Raw genomic sequence first — 22,288 nt, forward strand, 5'->3', positions numbered from 1 at the left:
GTAAAGACACTTTCTCAGTGGACAAAGAGCTCCATAAACTCTAATGTCAGCTCCCGGCGGTCCTCATGTGGTGTTAACGGATTAGCCTGCAGATGGCCTTTCAAACGCTTCTTGCATAATCTTGTGGCATTAAAGTTATGTAATTATCGAACCCCGTCTGTTGCTACGTGAGTACATGGAGGGGGGAATCAAAGATGGCTGCAGCATTGATCACTTTGAAGCATTTTTCACTTACATGTTCAATAACATAGCTGTGAGGTTGATCGGGTCACACTCACTCATCTGATAAGCACAGCAGCTGAACGGATATTGGAAGACACACACATACACACACACACACACACACACACACACACACACACACACACAGAATTGACTGTTCGTGCAGTTGTTGATGGGATTCAGTAGTTTACACAGCGATACGCAGGAGTGATGTCCGGTTCGGTCGTATCATCAACACATTGGCTTTTAAAAAACACTGTGCTCAGAAATCGTCTTAGTAATGATTCTAAGCTTTCAACCTCATCTGGCTCTCTTCATTCAGTGAACGTAGCTTAGGTGCCATCCCACAATCTAAATGTGAACTGCTGTTGAAAGCTCAGAATCATTTGTAAGCGGATCTTTGACCCTGCACTCTCTTCACTGTATACAAGGCTTTACAGATGATAATGGTAATAATAATAATAATAATAATAATGATGATGCATTTTATTTATAGTCGCCTTTCAGAGCACTCAAGGACACCTTACAAGACACAGTTAAAACGCAAGCAGCAATGTATCCATAGATCGTGAAATCAAACAATACAATAATATACAATAAAAGTTAATAAAAGGACCAGGCAAAAAATCATAATTATAAATGTAGTAGTGTAGATATGAAGGAGTTCAGACAGACACGAATGTGTGTGATTATCAAGGGCCTTTAAGGTGAAGAGCAGAATCTTGACATCAATGTGATATATAACACGAAGCCAGTGAAGCTGCTGAAGAATAGGAGTGATGCAATCTATGGAGGGCGTTCTAGTAACGATACAGCAACTGAATTCTGGACCAACAGGAGTTTATGATGACACTTGAGAGGGAGACCAAAGAGGACAGAACTGTGATAATCGATAAAGGATTTTACCAAAGAGGGAACAGTGAATAGGAGGATAGGGGCGCTGTGAGGTGTAAGTGACGGGTGAAGACGATTAATATTACGTAAATGAAAGTATGCAGACCGAATATCATTATTTATGTGGGCCTCAAAGGATGGATGGATGGATGTACTGTCCAGGGTGACACCCAGACTTAACCTGAGGGGAGGGATGGACTTTGGAAACCAAAGTAGATTCATTCTCTACAAGAAGAAGCTCAGTTTTATCAATTATAAGTTTGAGGAAGTTACGCGAAGCGAAGATTAATGTCCAGTAAACATTCAGAGGGAAGTGGGTGGAGGAGATCTGGCGAATAGATAGAGCAGGATGTCATCAGCGTAGCAGTGGAATTGAATGCCAGATTTTCTTAAGATATGACCAAGAGTTAGAAGGTAGATCATACAAAAGGGAAGGAGACCTAAGACAGAGCCCTGAGGAACACCACCAGTAACAGGAACAGTGATGAACATCGATGTACAGATTCTAAACAGTGATCAAACGTATTAGGAATTCTGTAACTATAGCGCAAATTTACGCCATTTTCACTCAGTATTACTATATCGTTTTTTAGGGACCAGATGAATTTCTGACTTGTGTAAAGCAAGTATTTGTTTCTCTGTTATAGCTGGAGGTTTACAGGCTAAGGAGACTGAATATAACAGAAGCAAAAGCCCCTCCCACATGGGACTAGTATTACCTGTGGATCTCTGGTAATTTGTAATAAGCGCGGAAGTCATCTGTGATGTGTTATTGCCATCTATCCATTTTCAATCGCTTACCGAAGCTGGGTCGCGGGGGCAGCAGGCCAAGGAAGGCAATTCAGACGTCTCTCTCCCCAGCAACGCTTTCCAGCTCCTCCTGGAGGACCCTGAGGCGTTCCCAGGCCAGATGAGATATGTAATCCCTCCAGCATGTTCTTGGTCTGCCCCGGGGCCTCCTACCAGTGGGACGTGCCCAGAACACCTCCAACAGGAGGCACCCAGGAGGATCCTGATCAGATGCCTGAACCACCTCAACTGGCCCCTTTTGACGCAAAGGAGTAGCGGCTCTTCTCCAAGCTCCCTCTGCATGTCCGAGCTCCTTACCCTATCTCTCAGGGCTCATTTATACTCCCTTTACGTACGAAAATGTATACGTCCATTTCAAACGATGTTACCGTCACTGCCCACATACTTCCATGTGCCCTTTACGTTGGCATGGATGTTAACCAATATATCCACCAGGAGGCAGCCCAGAGTCAAAAGTTTATGACAACAACAAACTCAGAAACAAAGATGGCAACTGTGGAGGAGATATTGATAATGTACCTCTTGCATAAAAGACAAAAACAGAGGCAGCGCTGTAGGAGGCGGTGGTCGGTGAGGCTGTTAAATACAAAGTGACTGGAGGACAGAGAATTCTTTTCTCTAGTACTGCCGATGAGAGAAATTGAATTGTTATTTCTTCTTTGTGTCTCACTAGAGCTATGTATCGGGTAGTAACAGCAACACTGCCCCCACGGTTCCCGGTGGTACTGCTCCGTTTGGCCCATATCCGTAAGCTTTATAGAAACGTGCAGAAATACGGACAAAATGAACGCGGAGCACGGACAGAAGGCTCCGTCCGTATCCGGATCTGTATTTAACATTGAGCATAAATGAGCCTTAAGGCTGAGCCCAGACACCCCACAGAGGAGACTTACGTCAGCTGAAATGAGTTTCCAAGTGTGTAATTTAAAAATTCAACTGCAAATTACCTACCATATTTTGCCAAACAGAGGTCTGTGATAATATTAGTCCCATGCAAAGCGTCATCTCACTGATATGCAGTCGTATTTTTTGTTTTGTCTGCACTTCTGTTCTGCCTCTTCCCTTGTGGAGAATTACAGAGGCTGCGTTGGCAATTATAAATGAAAGTTTTGACAACATTTTGGGTGCAGGAGGCTCATCTTGCTGCACAGCATGGAGACCACAGAAAGAGCAAATCCATCTGAAGAGCAGAGTCTCCAAAGATGATGAGATGTATGACATGTGACAACTGGTGACAGAATCAGTTCTGTTTGTTTAATCCACATTTAAAAGATAAAAGAAGGTGAACACTGTACTAGTCGTGGTGTGTAGTGCTTCTGTGTTGTGTAGAGTGAAGTTACAAATGACTGTGTGCATCATAATGTCAGTAAACTCGAGTAAAATACAGACTTTGTTTATTCTGTGCAAATGTGCAGCATGACACACAGACATCAGGGGTAATCTCTAAATCACACGAGGTCCCCAGGTAATACTGGTCCCGTGTAAACGGGGCCAAAGACAGAGGAAATAACAGTTTTAGGTCATGATTGTAGGAAGTTGTAGGATTTTATATCAAGGCCACTCATGTGGGCAGGAAAACAAAAGACTAAGATTCTCATCCTCCCATTCAGAGTTGAGGAATGGGGTTCCAGCTCTGAGTATAAACCATGGATCAGGAACACTGACCTTGCAGCTGCCGCCGAAATCCACCGTCACTGACCGGCGCTGGCATCGCCTCGATATCATCAGCGACGGAAAGGTACGACAGACTGACTGTGTCTTTCTAATTTCTTTTAGTGACATGATTAAAGGCCAGAAAATTCTGTTGTGTTTCATTTATGAGGAAAATAAACTGCAGAGAGGCTGACGACAAAAGGTTGTAAAAAGTGGTGAATTTGTGTCTCATCGTCTCTGTGTCCAGGCTGTCCAGCTGATCCTGGACCAGTGTGGCGGGTTGGCGGTGAATGAGTTGGAGGGTGTCAGAGGGGACGCTCAGGAGCTGGACGAGTCAGGCTGCAGAGCTTCAGGAGAGACGCCTGGACACCAGAGGTGAGAGCGAGTCTGGAGATGAGATGTGACCCTCCACAGATTTACTGAACGTTTAAGATGAAAATATTTTATAAAGAGACGTCTCTTCTCTTCTTCCTCCACCTGTGTTTGTTGCTTCTCCCACATGCTCCTTCTCCTCCTCCTCCTCCTCCTCCTCCTCTTCAGGTATCTGAATGTCTTCCAGCCTCTTCAGTTGGGAGGAATGAAGGAAACATCCCCTCATCGACGTTACCGCAGTTTCACCGGCTGCATCCGCAACTTGGTGGTGGACAGTCAGGTAACACCACTTTCTGTGTGTGTGTGTGTGTGTGTGTGTGTGTGTGTGTGTGTTTCCATCCCAGACATCATTAGCATTTCCTCCATATGTTTGTTTCTTGTTTTTAAATGCAGTATTAATGTTTGTGAGCCTGACTGTGTGTGTGTGTGTGTGTGTGTGTGCTTGTGCATGAATGTATTCACTCATATTCCTCTGAACTCCTCGGTGGATGCTGCTGTGTGTTTGTGTGTATCATATCTGTGTGTGTGCATGTAAGTGTGTGCCGGAGGGACGTTGGTTGGACAGATGGGGGTGCAAGCTCGGCTCATCAGCCAAGGCCAACATCACAGTCCAAAATATAATATAAATGAAAAGAAGCTTCCTCCTCCTGAAACTAAATGAGCTACTGCGGTTCCTTCTGCCGCTCAATGAAAACCTCAACAACATCCCAAACATCCCAGAATATTCCCCGGGAAAGGCGGCCTCCTTCTACCCACAATCCCTTGTGTTTTGGGGTTGTTTCCTGTACTAAGTTGTGAGGTTGGGCTCAAGTCCTCACTCCTAATGAGCTCCACCACAGCTGTGATGTTGTGGAACTGAGACTGGTGCTGCCTTCATACGGAGGTCATATTTTCAGCGACAGAGAACAAGATGTGTTGGTGGTTTAAGTCATGACACCACTGTTGCTAGGTGACTGACTATAGAAATTTTATTTCCTTTTCAGAGGTGTTAAATGGCTTTGTGTCTGCTGCTTTTCAGTGTCATGCTCAGAACAAGGAAAGAAATTAATTTTAAACGAAGAGGTTTAATACAGTAGCACTTGTTACCACTTGTACAATTTTTAGTTTTCATCAAAATTTCTACTTTCTATTACGTCTTTGGTTCATTCTAATCCAAGTTTCTCTCTTTCACTGAACTAAGACAAACGTCAGGTTAAAGGAACAGTGTGTCAGATTTAGTGGCATCTAGTTGTGAAAAACCGCTGCATTGTTCAGGAGGTTTTTACCGGGAGCCGAATATCCACAGAGTTCTCTTCCTCTCCAAAACAAAAGCCCCATTTCCACCAAACCCTTTCAGTCCAGTACCTTTGGAACCAACAGTAAGCCTTCAGACATGGTACCTAGACCCTCAGTCTGTTCAGACAGTCCTCTTAAATGTGGGCGGGGTTGTTGTCACTCACTGCTCCGTCCAGCATTCGCTGTATTTCCTCATCAGCGGTGACACAGATGGAAGTCTGCACCTGGTTTATCGTCCACAGAACGAGGCTGCACGCCCACATTTTCACAACAAAATACAACAGGCTGCAGTGAGAGTCTCTCTCCATGGGATATTTAAAAAGATCCACTCATTAAAAGTTGTCACAGTGACATTTAAGGTGTGCTGATGGATTCACGTCATCAACTCATGCATTGAGTAACATTACAAGTTAACGTTCCACCTTAAAAGTTGCCGGCAGTCGGCCCAGTGAATGAAGTTATTTTTTTCTCTTTCATTTTATAGTTGTAGTTTACTGATGTATGAACAGAGGTTACATAAAACCAGAGTGACCGTCCTCTACTGACCAATCAGACTGCAGTGTTCACAGCTCCACCTTTTAGTACCAGATCTGTGTGCTAGGTACCCCAACAGAGGGGGGACCAAACATGGGGACGGTACGGTACGGAACGGTTTTGTTGGTACCATCCACAACTTTTCACAGTGGAGACAGAAAAAAAATCGTACTGAACTGAACTTTACTGCTTGTAGGAAACGGGTGGCCGACGTGGAAATACAAATGTCGCTATCTAGAGCCAGTGCTTGGTTTGTCTGCTCTGAGCTACTGTAGAAACATGGTGGTGCAACATGGCAGCAAATCTTAATTTTAGGTGATTATACACTCTGCCTCTCAGCTCTTCTCTGAGCAGTGGATCTCACTCGAAATCACATGAAATTAATGGCAACAAAAAAAAACAGGGAAATGACAGTAACAGTGACATTTTAAAAGTAACAGGTTAAAATGTAAGAGGACTACTCCTCTGCTCGTTTACTCATCACTGCAAAAGCTCACCTCAGTGCGACAGTTGCATCGGTGATGGTACGCATAGAAATTGCTGCTGCTCTGACCATCCTGATAAATTCATTTGAATGAGGATATCCGTTCTGCTCTCATTCTCTTTCTGTGGTTCAGACTGATGCTTGTACACGACAAATGTGACTCCACCTGAAGGCACCGTCAGGTTTTCAGAGTTTGAATGACTTTATTCTCTCATTCATTTCTGCATAATTCACTTTAGATATTTGTGATTCCTAAAAGGATGAATCATGATGCTTAATGGCACCACCATCAGGACAACATTTCCACTTGTACACAATCAACATCAAAATGTTCGGAGGATTAAACCTTTCAGTTCTGGTAATTTCATTTGCTCTCACATGGCCTAATGTTTTATGACAAAAGAAAGAGAAACAGGATCCTCCGTAACATGCTTCTGTTTGCTCCGTAATCAGAGGCGCTTTCTTGACTCCTTCAGAAATTTAAAACACATTTTGGAGTTCACGCGTTAAGGTGGTTTTGACACAGCAGAGAATGAGAGCGCTGCACGGCTGCCAGCTGGAAACAATGGGCATGTTCAGACATTTAGTGCATGTCAGATTCAGTCTCTCTGCGAAAGGAGGAAAACTATAGATTTTCTAAAAACTGCTCTAATCACGTTCACATGACTAGGGGCAGCAGGCATTTTGTGTCAGCTCTATTCAGAGCGCTTTGTAAAGACTGAGAGGAAACTGATTTGTGTTAAAATAAAAAAGAGAAAGAGGAAAACACTCCTGCTGAAAGGATTTGAACAAAAATATGATCATCTTTCTCATCCCATGGCTCTGTTTGTTCCTCAGGTGTACGACCTGGCATCTCCAGGTGAGAGTGTGGACAGCTCCCCGGGGTGCAGGCTGACTGATGGGGTGTGTGTGACGGCGGCCGGTCCCTCCTGCGGTGTTCACGCTTCCTGCCTCGCTGATTGGGGCTCCTTCAGCTGCGAGTGCCACCCAGGATACACCGGGCACAAGTGTGACAAAGGTGAGCCAGTGCGTGTGTGTGTGCGTGTTTTCTTCTTTCTGTGGGAATGATTAGATTCTTGTGCCTTCGTTATGACTCCAGACTTGTGGGCAGACAAATCAGTCAGTCTGATATGATACGGTTTTAACACAGAGAGCAAAAAGCAGTCAGAGAGACTCGGCGACAGCATTTCTAATTCTGTCGTCCGCTCACAGCAAACACTCGACATCCACGGAAGTTTAATTGTTGGCTTCACTGACCTGTTTGTTGTGTCTGTCATTTAACTCAAACATAGAGAGACAGTCATGTATGTATTGTTTGGGGGAATCAGTTAACATGCTAAATTGGTGGCCAGAGGGACAGATATACGTATATGTGTACCATGCTGTGTGTTGCTATATGTTGTGTATGTTATTCAACTTTACAAAAATATTCCATTTTGTTTGTGCATGCTTCAATAGATCCTTAAATATTTATCTTCCTGACAAAAACAGTTTTAAATTCACATTCAGCTGAAGCTAGTGAACTTGATCCATGTTCAGTTCAGCGTCTCTGCAGCAGGACGAGGTTTGTTTCATGTGCCAAAGATAAAAGTCATAAAACCACTGATTTTAAACTCTCACTGGCGTGGAGCTGACGTACAGATGTGAAGCTGCTGATGAATTTAAGTTTTATTTCATGTGAGTGAAGCACAGTTAACATGACTCGATATCTCCCTCCTCCTCTCAGCCGTCCCAGAGTTCTCCTTCGACTCGGGCAGCATTGTGCGTTATCAGCTCCGAGGAGGCGGCAGCTCTCGTCGTACAAACGTCCAGCTGCTGCTCCGGACCAGAGCCACCTCGGGCACCCTGCTCTCCGTGATGTCCCGGGAGGCCAACGAGTATATCATCCTGGAGGTCAGTCCATCTGTCAGCTCGTCATTAACTGACCTTCAACACACACAACGGATGTGTCTGTCATCACAGCATTAAGACAGGAGCATAAGCATGAGGCATCATGGGAAATGTTCATCTTGTCTCTTTCAGATCATGGAGGGTCACCTCTCTGTCCGTGCCAACCTCGGGGATGGTGCCCACGCTCTGCGCCTCCCCGGCCAGCGGGTGGACATCGGGCAGTGGGTGCTGGTCAGCCTGAGCCGCCACGACAACTTGTTCACTCTGCGGCTGGAGCAGGGCGGGGGCTCGCGGGAGGTCCAGGCTCGGCTGGGGAGCCGCCGGGAGATTGTGGTTCACCCGGCCAGCGTGATGGTCGGCAACAGCCTGAATGCTGGAGACAGGGCCGACTTTCAGGGTGAGACCTGGATCTGATCTGGATCCTACTGGTTTCTTATTTGAGTGAAGAATGTATTTTTGTGTTTTACATCAAGTCTTGTGCTGTTTTCTCATATAAAGTCCAGAGTTTCTCTTTCACACATGTGGCACACCACAGGAAACTGTCAAGTGTCAAGTCTGTGTCAAGTGCTGCCCCCAGCACACTAGACGAATCGCTCTGCAGCTGAACTTCCTCCACCTCTGAGTTAGGTTAAAATCAGGTGTGGACAGCCCCTAAACAAACTTGATTTCTCACCTGAAGAGCCGATCTCCAGAGCTATGACTCGCCAGGAAGTATCTTTTTGGCCGTTGTCTTTATAATGACGGGATTGTGGGTCGTTTAGCTTGGCATATTTTTCCACCTCATCCATTCTTCATCACATACAAGACACAGCAACAGCTACAGAGTCCTCTTTATACGTCCATGGTGAGGAGAGGAGTCAAGCTGCTATAGGAGCAGAGAGAAAAAGCTGCTACGGGAGCTGGTCTGTACAAGCAGAGAGCGAGTGGATGGAAAGTGTGTTTAATTCCAGGGGTGGCGAGGCTGGAAATAGGACAGTGGTGTGAAGTGACGCGGGGCGACGCGTCCAGGAGCAGTGACGCACGTCTAGCCTCTGTCAGTGTGGGGTCGTACACTGAGCGTTCGCCGCTGGTGTGTTTTGTCCTCAAGAAGCTTTCTCACCTACTGTAAATATTCCCTTCGCCCTGTGACTCTTCTTCTTCTTGACCCTCAGATGTTTGTTTTCTTCCATTAAACAACTAAACTGGATGTTTCTTCCTGCAGGCTGTCTGCGGGACGTTCGTTTCAACGCTCAGATCCTGCCTCTGGACGGGCTGAGCCGGGACTTGGTGACGGTGCTGGAGAGGCGGGGCGTTTCTTCGGGGTGCTCTAGCAACGCCTGCAGCAGCCAACCGTGCAGCAGCCCGCTACGCTGCATCGACCTGTGGAGGAAACACCAGTGCAAGTTAGAGACACATTCATACTTACTGCACACACACCTCCCAGCAGACCCTCCACTGGTTTACTTCTTGATTTTATTCTGACACCACTACTTCATCTCTCTCCCAGGTGCCCCGGCGGTCAGGTGACGGTGACAGATGATTCCGGTCAGCAGCGCTGCGTGCCGTCGCCCTGTGGACCCTCCTCCTGCCGTAACGGTGGCATCTGCCAGGCGCTGTCTCCTGACAGCTACCGGTGCCGGTGCCAGGAGGGGTTCAGGGGTCAGCGCTGTGAGCTGGGGCAGGTCAAAGGTCACCGGCTGGCCGCGCTCAGCCCCAGCTCCATACTCGCCATCAGCATGTGTCTGCTCGTCTTCTTCGGTAAGAGACAAAAGCGTTACTCATGAAGTCACATTAAAGAGAAACTACTGAAGTTTTTATTTTGCACCTGGATGAATCGAAGGTTTACTGAACCAAAGTTGTTTTACTGTCTTTAGGTTTCACAGTCCAAACAGTGAGAGATTTATCTTTAACATCCAGATATATGAAACGTCTCCATTTGCAAAGTGTTTTTTACCATCACAGAGCCCGACATTAGCACTTGCTCAGGGCAAGTTATCTCTCTGTGCTCCGGCAAGTGGAATGCCTTAAGAGAAAAATATTTGTGACGTCCACTGTAATGTAATCAGAAAATAAACTGCACTTCTCACCACCAAGCTCTGAACAGGAAATCTGACATACTGGACACCACAGAAGGTAACTCTGGGGTTGGTGATGTCATCATAACATCACTAATGTTGAATATCTCTGAAACACTACATGCGAGACAAGAGGCGACAGTTTATCAGCTCATTAACATCAGCTCAGATCAGTCAACTCAAACTCAGACACTGATGAGTGTCATTAAACGTGACGTAAATGCAGCCGTCTCCTCTGAAAACCTTTTGTTCTGAACTTGTGTAACAGTGTGAGAGCAGCTCAATAGGTTTTCCATTAGCATCGACCGTGAACCTACAGACAGCAGTTATGTAAGCTTCACAAAACAATTCATTTTGAAGACGTCAATACATTTGATGAATTAAACCTGATTGTTGATCGCCCCCCGTGATGGTATGAATTGCGGCTTCCAGGTCAAAATCACTGTCTTTGGTTCAGTTGTACTCACTGTCTGATGATCCAGGTGCTTCGCTTGGTTTAAGAGATGATTGGTTTGCAGGATGACACTATGAATTGATTGTCTTAACTGTCGTATTTCAATTCAATGGAGTATTAAACGACTTCATCAAACAATAAAAACTAAGATTAACCAAAACACCTGCCTTTAATTAAAGGTTCCCGAGATGCTGGGTCAGGTGGCGCATTAGAGGGACTCACAAAATAATAGGAAACTTGCTGGAAATGGCTCTAACAGTATTGTTTGTTCTTCCACATTAAGACTTCTTTTCCCATCAGCCCCCTTGCTTCCTGCTCACCTCTGAGAGGACGAAAATTTTGGAAGCCTGTCTCCATCTAAATTTGACCCTCTGACTCACAGAGTGATGTTAAAGACGCTCCTCCCACTAATGGGCTCATGTGTATTTCACCTGTTGATAGTAATAATACTGATGTTTATAAATATCATGGTGTTAATATATCGGGGCGAAACGACTCCACAGAGCAGCGTTAATGAGCTGCTGCTGCTGCTACTAACAGACAGGAAGGAAATGAAATCTGTCCCAGTGGTGCAGAGGCACATTTACGCACAGATGCATATTAACTCTGTCCTGTGCATGTGTGTGTGTGTGTGTGTGTGTGTGTGTGTGTGGTGTCGCGCAGCGGTGCTGGTGGCGGTGACAGTGTGGAACCAGAAAGGCAGTCGTAACAAGTTCAGGAAGCGAGGAGTTTACCACATCCCCGCTGAACATGAGAGCTGGGAGGACATCCGAGAAAACATCCTCAACTACAACGAGGAGGGAGGGGGGGAGCAGGACCAGGTACACACACACACACACACACACACACACAAACACACAATGGGTACGATGTTCTACTTTTTACGTAACAGCTCACTTTTGTAAAAAAAAATCAACAAAAAAACCCTGCAAACTGTCAAAAGTTTGAAACTGGAACATTTTACTAATGAACGGAATCAAAATCAGTTTCACTGATTCTTAAATCAATTTGTTTTTAATGAAATCACAAGGAAGGAAGTGACACAGTAAACTTGGGGTCATGTGGTGATATTTGAGCACAGGTGTCCTGATGGGTTTCTGGGGGTCCATCCCAAGTCTCCTATTTTTATAGTGCTACTGCTAGTTCTTTGCTTGAACCGGAAGTTGTTCGAGGTCCGCCATCTTCTAGGCCGTCCCAAGTCTCTTATTTGTGCAGCGAGGAGCTAGCGCTAGGAGCTAGCAGCTAGCTTTAAGCAGCTATGAGCTAGGATGGTCGAGAGCTTCCTATCTGGAAGAGTTTTTCAGCTGAACGCCATGACGTATAAATACCGCCCTCTACATCTGGCACATTTGAATGAGATGGCGGCGGAAACAGCACAAGAGTAAGTACCCATTACATGCATTCTTTGCAGTGAATCACTGTAATTCACGTATCTACTTCAAGGAGTAATGATATTTCATCACAGTGACAGTGGAATAGCAGGGCTACAGACCGTTCTGTAATTGCACAAACTTCGACAAATGACTCAATAACAATGGTAATATACGCAAAAGTGTGTGACCAGAGTCATGACGGTGGGGGGCGGGGCTACTGTTTTGGTCAGCGAATATAATGAGACTTGGGATGTACCCATAGTAACGCCAGATGCTGGCTGCTTTATGGAGCAGATCCAGCGGTGCCGCCGTCATCAGGAATGGACATCTCATGTCTCTTAAACCGACAGTGCTCGCTCATCGCTCCTAGCGCTAGCTCCTCACATTTTTTCCTAGGTGGGAGGGGCTAAACAGTTCGCAAAGCCGGCTAGGTAAGATAACTAGCAGTAATTTAAGAGACTTGGGACGGACCCAGGGTCTGTGTAGGTGATGGGATCGTCTCACAGGGTGAACACACACAGATTGCTGTTGTCAGTGGTCATCCAAGAGCAAGTGTTGGATGGTTTTGTGAAGCTCTGAGCACAGTCCTAAGGTTCCAGGAATCATGAACAGACCTGGAACCAGAGCTGATTCAGTGGAAAAGGGTTATGAGAGCAGGACACAACTCTGGACAAAATATGTTGCATGTGCTACGCTAAATAAGTCTGTGAGATTAATGAAATTACCGCAGTAGCACATGTGCAGTTCTGTGGACCTTTGCCACTGTCACTTTTGGCTGCGCCAAGTCAAGCCATGCTGCGACGATTTGCATTTCCATTATCAGTTTAGAGGCACCATGCTGCGCCAGAGATGGACCTTCGACAGAGTAGGTCGAAAAGCTGGACCGACCACCCTCAAGTGGATAGCAGTGATGTCTGGCGTCCTGTTTTTAGTTCAGATATCTTTATTTTACTGTTTCATGTTTGCTATCAGCAGCATTAAAAGTTGAGTGAAGTTGCTGCTCTAAAACTCAACATTTCCTTACTTTGCTGCTTCACAATAAAAGTTTTTACATAACAAAATAACAGGGGACTTTTACTGTGAAGAATCTACAGGAAATGAAATGTTTATCGCTGAATTAGCGAAACTTTGTTAGCAGCTTTTCTTCAATAAAGACGTCTGATAATACAGCCGGGGGGAAGAGTGAAATCAGAAACAGCCACAGTGAGATGTTAATGAAGAGCTGCAGACAACAGGCTCTTCCTGCACCTCTGTAAACAGCTCATCTCCAACAGGTGAACTTTTTCTACCTGCCCTGCTGTGGGAAAACACATGCAGCAGAAATAACAGGGGACTTTAGCCGTGGATCAGCCTGAAAATACAAAGATGTGAGTTTTTGTCCACGTCACTCAGCCCTACCCTGACAAGCAGACGAGCCTCAATGTGGAGCCCTGCATGTGTGTGTCACCTCTTTAGCTACTGAGGGTCGATACCTCTAACTGTGCGTCCACTTTCCTTCCTCTCTTCCAGAACGGATATGACATCACAGAGTTGAAGCGTCCGCTGTGCTCCAGTTTGTCCCAGTCCTCGTCCTGCACCACCGCCCCGCTCATCAAATCCTCACCCGGCTCCCAGGAGGAAGTTCACCCGTCCGGCTCCTCCTGCAGCTCAGGTGCTCCCTACCTCAGCATCCCGCATCATCACCACCACCACTATCAACACGCCACCACCAACGGCTACACCAGCGACACCACCTACGCTAACTTCACCACTAACGTAGGCAGGGACACAGAGGCAGGCGACGGTTATGTGGACGCCCCATCGGGGTCGCACTCTCACGTGGACTTTAAAAGCTACGTGGCGCGAATCATCTGGGAGGCAGACAACGACGGCGAGGCGCTGCCACCGGACGCCTACCACGTCTGGTGTGTGGAGGGCTCGGGGTCATCAGCAGGAAGCCTCAGCTCACTGGGGTCAGCCGCGTCACGTAGAAACATTGTCACCGCCCCTGGTGATGAGGAGGAGGAGGAGGAGGAGGAGGAAGAAGACGAAGGAGGGTTTGTTTACGACACGCTGTCGCGGTGGGGCCCCAAGTTCCAGGCGCTGAGCGAGATGTACGACCGGCCCCAGCTGGCGCTCACATACAGGGACGCAGTGGCATACATACAGAGGAGCCACAGCCACGACCCCCTGCCTCATCACCACTAGGGGGCGCTACACAGAGTTAATGCAGAGTGGGAGGAGCTAAGTGCTGCGTTCACGTCCAATTTGAAACCAAAAACAAAAACAGTCTCAGAACAATATCACAACAGTAAATATGTGTCTGACATAAATGAAATGATCATATTGATGCTCTTGTTTTAAACATTTTATAATAATTTAATCAATAATTGACTTTTATAAATAAAAAAATCACCCAGCCTTATTATCAAGGCCAGATTTACCAGAGAGGGAGCCCTGCAGCACAAATATAATTAAATATTGTTGGTGGTCATTTGTTTAAACATATATTTATTAATAAATATACATCATGGACATTTTGACATCTGCAGACAGACAGAAAAGACAGGTCATAATGCAGGACACACTTTAATGCTCTTATTTTAGCCGATATTCTGCTCGTCCTCAAAAAGTAAACTCAAAATAAACCTTAAATTATAGTCTGAATATGATCGCTTTTTATTTATCTCCAAAGTTTGTGCCATTTGGTAAAGGTCAGTTCTGCAGCTCTCCGTCCACACCGGTCAAAACACAGAGATATTTTCTGTTCTTTTGGCTGATTAAACCTCAGATTAAAGTTCAGGTTGGGGAGGAGTTACAGCAGCGAGATAAACACAGTGCATTCATTAGAACAGAAGGAGGCACAGAGGAGACATGAGGAGGAGGAACACACAAGACAGAAAATAGAAATGAACGTCAGAAAGTTGGTGCAAGTCTAAATTACAAATTTAAATTTGTCAACATTTTGGAAACATTAGATTTGTCTGAAACATCAGGGCTGCGTTCAGCCTCAGCAACAATTACAGTATATATCATTTTCCTTTTTTTCACCCTTGCTTTGGCAACGTAAATGTGTTGTCCATGCAAATAAAACCCCTTTAAATAAACGTTTTGCTGGGGCTGAACGCAGCCTTGTTTTCTGCTTCAACTGGGCCTTAAACTCTGATTGGCTGCACCAGACCCACCTCACAGCTCTGAGTCCTGATTGGCTGCTGCTCCTGATTAGAGGTGAGACCAGCAGTTCAACCTGTAAGTCTCAAACAGGAAGCTGCATTAGAGACGCTGTGATGTGAGTAAAACAAACACATTTAAAAACTGTGAAGCTGAAAATATTCTGTCGGCACCAGTTTAGTTTGTTGAAAAATCAATTTCTTGACAGAAACAAACTGGTTCACACTCAAAGTTAAGAGTTTCTAAACCTTTAAGAGTTCTCATCAATGGTGTTTTTATTTATTCAGAATATATTTCACGCATTTTGGATGTGAACCAGTTTGTGCAAACACCAAACTCCCTCTGTGGCTGTAACAGTTTGTCTGATATACTTTACAGCCACAACTAACTATTATTTACATTCTCTATTAATCTGCCAAGTATTTTCTCGATTAACTGTCTCTTGAATGTCAGAAATATGTGTAAAAGCAGATTACAACAGTCCCACAGGCCGGGGTCCAGCCTTAAAATGCCGTGTTCATGTCCTAAATATATTTATCATCACACAAGACAAAGAAAAGAGCAAATCCGCTTTAGTATTTTTCCTCTGAAAATTTCTCGAATCATTTATGGAATAACAAAATAGTTGCCAACTATTTTTCGGTTGACTGGTTGTCAAATAATTTTAGAGTTGCTAAAATTGAAAATGTTAAAATCCTACACACTCTGAAGGCTTTGAATCTTTGGGCAGATTGTGTCCGTAGATTACTTCACTGTCCCCTCTGTGGCTGCAGCAGTATGTATGTAGTTTAATACGCGTATTAATTCATTATCTATCAATCCGCCAAGTGTTTTCTTGATTCTCTGTCTCTTGAATGTCAGAAACAAATGTAAAATGCAGATTACAACAGACCCACAAGCCACAGTCCGTCTTAAAATGTCTCGTTTCTGTATCCTAAAGATATTTATCATCATATAAGACAACATAAAGAGCACATCCTCACAGGTGAGTCGTATATTTACTTGAAAAATTACCTGAAGGATTTATGGAGCAACAAAATATTTTCCAAAGTCTGTCTTGCCAAAGTCAAACATGTTAGTATCCTGCACACAAGGACGCAGATCGTCTCCCTGTTCTGTGTTTCAAAATGGCCTCAGAACAATAAACGCTACCAGAAATCATCCCGTCTGCTCAGTAGCCTCCAGTAAACGTGATGTGAACGCAGCAGCTCTGCTCCCAGGTGGAGATCGATGGCGGCAGTAAAGCGGTGAAACTTTCAGGGCTGCAGCTTCATCATCTGATCCGGATGTTTCTTCATGTAGAAAACAAAGAAGTCGGAGGTCTGAGAGTTCAGGCGCTCGACACAACAAAGCACACAGAGAAGTTTTTTGCGTTCATGTGCCAGCGTTACACAGAAACATCTTTATTTATTCCTCCTCTTCCTTTAAAGCAGCTCAGCGTGTGCTGTGTTTATTTAATTTGTTGGCAGTTTGTGGGTCGCTGGCTTTATTCTCTTGAAACGAGGACTTTCAGAGTAAAAGGTCACTGTTGTGTTTTTGGAGGCAAAATACCATCAAGCTATGTCAGGTTGACTGTAAGAATGATTCTGGTTCATTTGTTACCACTAACAACATCAAGGCCTTGATGTGAGTCTCACAAAGGGAACTCAAATTTCTTCTCTAAGGGCATTTTAATGTAGCATTTTAATCTTTTTATCTCCGCTCCGACAGTTCCAACTTTGACCCCAGCCACACAAACCAAACCCGACAAACAAAAACTCATTTTCACAAAGAAAATCCACCGAAGGACGAACTTTTCTTTCACCTGTATTCTGTAGATTGATCTTTTCATGTCGCTGCTGTCGATGTTTCCACACATTAACCTCCAACAAACAGAAGAACCAGCTTTTATTTTCTCTTTTCTACCTTCCTGTTGCACTAGTGGATGATTCAGAGTCCTCACACAGGACACACGGATCTGTTTGCCAGTATAAAAAAAAAAAAAAAAAAAAGACACCAGGTGAAACACTTTTTATCCTCTCAGTGTTTCCAACATGTAAAATAAGATTTGATAGTTTTCAGATGAGATTATTTTTGTACTCCCTTGTAGAAACTTCCCAGAAGCTCCTGTCCACTTGCAGCTGGTTGTGCACCATGTTCAAGGGATAGTTTGGATATTTTGCTGCAGGGTTGTACAGGGAACACATCCATAGTCAGTACATTACATACAGAAGATGTCAGTCGGCACGCCCCGGTTTGGAGAAGCAGGCTAGAGTCTGACATGGAGGCTAAGCAAAGCTGTGGACGGGGGCAACAGCAAGATGTGTTTCAGCCACCTAAAAAACTCATGATCAATTAAGGGGGTGCTATATTGAGAGTATTTTCACAGCTTTATGTCCACGTCAGACAGCGATTTCCGACAGAAAATTGATTGCCGTTATATCGCTCTCCTCAAAGCCAGACTCTGTTCAGAAAATCAGTAATTTGTCATCACTGAACACAGGAGCTGCTGGTCTACTACTGCCCCAAACAGTTAGCTTGTTTGTGTCATTGTGTGAATTTGGCACTTTAAAGTTTTAGTTTGGATTCGCCAAAGTCAGGTTACTGCATTGATTCGACGCAGAAGTATAAATAAATTCTGCTTTAGTGAGAGTATAGATGAGGAACTGAAGCTGTTAACACCTTCCTCGCTGGAGCCAGCTGTCTGGCGCAACAGTAAAGTGGTGAAAATAATATAAATATAGCATACAATCAAACTGATATTGTTTGCTGAACTGTGCTGGACTTCAACCTCCTTCTCCAAACTGGGGGCATCAACTATATGTGACACCCTGACTGTGGATAAGTACCTCATACAGCCCCACTTCAAATCTGAATTATCCCTTTAATGTGCTGGACAGTGTCACACTGAGTGTTTCTATTAGTTGGTCAGCTTGTTTGCGGCTCTGTGTTCAGACTGCTGACTGTAGAAGTGAAGCCACTCAGAGGCTCAGAGTCTGTTTGTGTGACGGCGTCCTCGTCACATGGCAGGTGGAGGAGCCACAGACGTGCAGCTAAATCACATTAATGTGAGCTGGAAGGCCGTGAGAGAGAGAGACGAGGTCAGCTGGCTTTAAACGCCACAGATCAGTGAAGGCCAAATATGTGTAGAGATTTATTAATGACAAAACTGTTGAGGAAGCACAAAGCAAGTTTTAATCATCTGCAAGTTCAGATCTGAGAGCACGCGGTCAGATAGCTGCCCGAGACAGGCCCGGCTATGTGAGACGAGATAACTACGGGCCAACGTGTGGACACAAAAATCCAATTTTGTTAAAGATGTATTCACATTAAAGCAGAATATTTAGGCTATAATGCTTCTTTGTCCAGCACTGAATTCTTAGGAAGGTTTCTAACTATTTAATAAGTTTAACAACCTGTAATGATCATTACTGTTTCACCAGGTTCAAAGTGAAGAGCAGAGATTTTGAAGCAAATCTGATTGATTATAATTTGTAACTGTAACAGACGCATTCCTGTTCAGGTACGAATAAAGCAACCTGGGCACTGGATTATGTGTAAAGTCAATGTAAAGACACGATTGGACGCAAATTCCCACTGAGTGTTGCGATAAACACGATGGACGCAACGCCAATGACACGAAATAGACAAATGATGCAAATTAAGCGAGGAGCACGATTTTACGTTATATTCATAGGAGTTAAATAAATCTGAACCTCAGTGACCAATTCGTGCCGCAATAACCAATGAGTATTGAGATTCTCCGGGGATGTTTGACCCTGAGGACGTACTGGCGGAAGTTCATTCATCAGTTCAGTGATTTCACGACTAGGAAATGAGTCAACACAAATATTTTACTGTAATGTGACACGAACCTTAACATCACGTTTGGTGCGAACACAACATAACACACACACTAACAATAATCACCGTAACAAGAGTCGCTGTGACTCTCTCTGTGACTCTCTGTTGTTCCCAGATCTAAACTTGCAGATTAATTTCAACTTGAATTAATTCAGTGTTCACTCAGTCGTCTTCTGTGACTGCACGTCTTTGCCTCAGCTGCAAACTTTTCACTTCACCTGCGTTAGAGCGTCCAGTTTGATTCAGTGTTCACGTGTCTCCTGAAGGCGAGATGAGGACCAAAAAGTCGGTTCAGACCTCCCAGCTGAGCAGCACACACACTTTCCTTCTAGAAACTTCCCATATTAAAGAAAGAAGATGTGAAGCAGCAGTTTGTTGGGTGGTGTCCACAGTCTTTAATCTCTGTTCCCAGCCTACCTCTCGGCTACGTATGTTGTCATTGCACCGCCTGATGAATGTAGTTTTATATGTGCGTGTAGTGAGGGAGCGTCCCTGAGCGTGAGCAGGCAGAGAGTACAATCAGAGAGTTTAATATGATATTTGATAAAGTCTTTACGTGCGTAACTCAATCCTCAGCCGACAACACAAACAGATCCAGATGTTTTAAAGGTTTTTGATTTACACTTCAGGTCGTGAGTGTCTCAATATGTTCAGGTTCAAGTAAAAGAATATTTGCCTCTGAGGTCGTGGGATTGTCGCGCTGAAAAAGAGTTTCCCAGGTTTGTCACTTCGCAGTCGAACAGTTTGATTTCTCTTCTGGTACCTGAATAAAAAAAGAATTGTACTCAAAGCTATGCATCCAAATGGAACAACACAGGTGTCGTTTTCTAAACTGATGTGAAGCTCCAGATGTTGTGTCTGTACTGTGACACATCTGTTGATGTTTGTGTAAATTCAGTATTTTTAAAGCAGTTAAGTGTGTGTGTGTGTGTGTGTGCGTGTGTGTGTGTGTGAGCAGTGTTGATCTGTATGATATGATGTACATATGGACGTTTTATAGCAACCTAACATGGAATATTCCTTTTGTATATGACTTTTAATAAAAATGGCTTTTCCCCAAAACTTTGATCTGTTTCAGTTTCTGATTCAGAAGAAGAGAAGAAGAAATGTAAGGAAGGAAATTTGTCTTGGATACATGCGCTACCTGCCGTTAAAAGATACAAAAGTTCCTACATCTGTACACAAAGCTGTCACTGTTAACTGTCCTCACACTCGGCACATACAGAACATGTACAGACTGTCTTCAGCCGAGAAAAGAGAAGACGGGTTTTAAATGTGTAAACATGAGTTGTAAACATGTTTATAATCAGCCATATCAACAGTAGAGGAATCACTTCACAAATCTCACTAAATTCTTGATGTAGTGAAGTAGCAAGTGGCATCATGAGTGGATGCTTTTTTCCCATAATGCTTTGCACTCAAAAAATAACAATAAAGCCCCTCTGTGAACACGTCAGAAGTCTTAGTTAAAATATTTTGTTACTTCTGAAGTTGCATCGTCTCATTTAGTTTCCTCACCACATGGTCAGTTTAGCAGCTGTTCTGGAGCTTTCGATCGTTATCGTGGTCTTCCTCAACAGATAGTCTGCCCTGTTGCCATGGTGATGCAGATGATTAAAGGTCCGTTTTATTCTGTGCATGTTTAGGGCTTTCATCCATGTTGGTCTAAATATTGTTAGTGATTATAAGTTTCTCTTTGACCTCTGAAACAGCAGCTAACAAAACAAGGTAAGACGTATTAAAGGTTATTATAAGTCTTATATAAGGTCTTTTTGTTTGTTTGTTTTTAGTAAATGACACATACTGTATGTAGTTTGAATTAGGACCATTGGAACACTGGCTGACCAATAAATGTCCTTCTTCTTCTCCTGAGGGTCCAGCAGGCACTAATAACACAGCGTAATGCTGCCCTCCGCAGGCAAGACTTTACTATTCACCCTATATTTTTATATAAAGTCCAGAAGCATGGAGAAATTTCAGGACTGCTCTCCCAGTAAGTACAAACTCCACTTCAGACACTAAAATAGATTTGAAGGAGAAAGATCTGACAGCTCCCTGAACAACTGCCGCCTTTCATTTCTGTGTTTGTCCCAGGTGAACACATGTTGGACTGTTTCTGATTCTCCACACTGACACAAACCGTCTCAATGTTTGCCTGTGACTTTTAAATCAGTGGCTAAACCACAAGGCCCCAGTGTCAGCCTTGTTAAAACAGCATCACCCCTTCTTCCAGATCTATCAGCCATCTTTTCTTCTTAACACAGGGCTACAAAGAAAAGTGCTGTCCGCCCTTCGCTCTTCTCTCCACTCTTTTTGCCACTGAAGCTCCAGTTTTTCTTTGCAAAGCAAGGCTTAATCATTCACGCTTTCCTGTTTGGACACTCGAGCCACTTTATCAGATATTTCATTTCCCTCTAGCCCTGAGTGTCTGGACCCACAGAAAGCCGACTCATCAGTCCATTTTCTCAAATCTTAACAAGCTGCACAAGACCTCAAGGAGCAGATCAGGACGGGCCCATGACAGTCCACCTCTCAAAGCTAACAGGGTGTAACTGACCTCAGTTAGGCCTCGCTGTAACTGCTGGTAAGCCACCCTTGCAATCTGCGCTGTGTGGACAATAATGAGGAGGCTTGTCGTCTTTTTTACACCCCCATTTATTCCAGAACAGGAACAGGATATGTACTGGTCAGTCATACAGCTGGCTCGTTACAGGCAGCTCACACACAGCACGCTACAGAAGAACAGCACGTTATTTTAGCACAGAGGCCAGCAAGTGATTTCATAAAGTGCATTATGCCGGACATTTTATCACTTAAAAAGACATTAATACACAATAATCGAGCACGTCTCAATGTTTAACGCCTGCAGTGGCATCTACCTACCACCTCTGAGAGAGGGCGCCCTTGAGCCAGTAACACAGGTACAGTTAACGACATAACTACACAAGTGCAAGACTATCACATTATAGCAATAATGGCAAGTGGAATTACATACAACACAAACTCTGTTACAAGGGCAACAGCAGGATCCAAACAACCAACACTCTTGGGGTTTGACGGCCTCTATCCACCTCAAAGCCCATACAGCTGCTGATAGCTCAGCAGAACAAACACACATGTTGTCAGAAGTAAGGATGCTCTGCTGGACCTGAATATTTCCCACAGCTCGGGACCTTTGACCCATCAGCAAAGATAAAGATTCACTCTTTCTTAAATTGATGTGAGCACCTATCAGCATCTTTACATGTACAGTTTCTGTTCTGATCAGGTAAGGTTAAGT

General features: G+C 44.3%; 1 protein-coding gene across 1 annotated transcript in view; it reads left to right on the forward strand.

Annotated features, from left to right (window-relative positions):
- LOC117266070 (neural-cadherin) overlaps positions 1–20,070 on the forward strand; it is a 176,120-nt gene extending 156,050 nt beyond the window's left edge. The window contains exons 25-34 of the mRNA XM_033641015.2: positions 3,537–3,664; positions 3,827–3,954; positions 4,120–4,231; positions 7,082–7,262; positions 7,971–8,137; positions 8,267–8,531; positions 9,336–9,516; positions 9,621–9,871; positions 11,306–11,463; positions 13,525–20,070. Coding sequence (XP_033496906.2) covers positions 3,537–3,664; positions 3,827–3,954; positions 4,120–4,231; positions 7,082–7,262; positions 7,971–8,137; positions 8,267–8,531; positions 9,336–9,516; positions 9,621–9,871; positions 11,306–11,463; positions 13,525–14,202 — 2,249 coding nt within the window. The 3' untranslated portion in view covers positions 14,203–20,070. The remainder of the gene's footprint in view (positions 1–3,536; positions 3,665–3,826; positions 3,955–4,119; positions 4,232–7,081; positions 7,263–7,970; positions 8,138–8,266; positions 8,532–9,335; positions 9,517–9,620; positions 9,872–11,305; positions 11,464–13,524) is intronic.
- The last annotated feature ends 2,218 nt before the right edge of the window (positions 20,071–22,288 follow it).

The sequence above is a fragment of the Epinephelus lanceolatus genome, chromosome 10 (assembly GCF_041903045.1).
Source record: "Epinephelus lanceolatus isolate andai-2023 chromosome 10, ASM4190304v1, whole genome shotgun sequence".
Classification (NCBI taxonomy): domain Eukaryota; kingdom Metazoa; phylum Chordata; class Actinopteri; order Perciformes; family Serranidae; genus Epinephelus; species Epinephelus lanceolatus.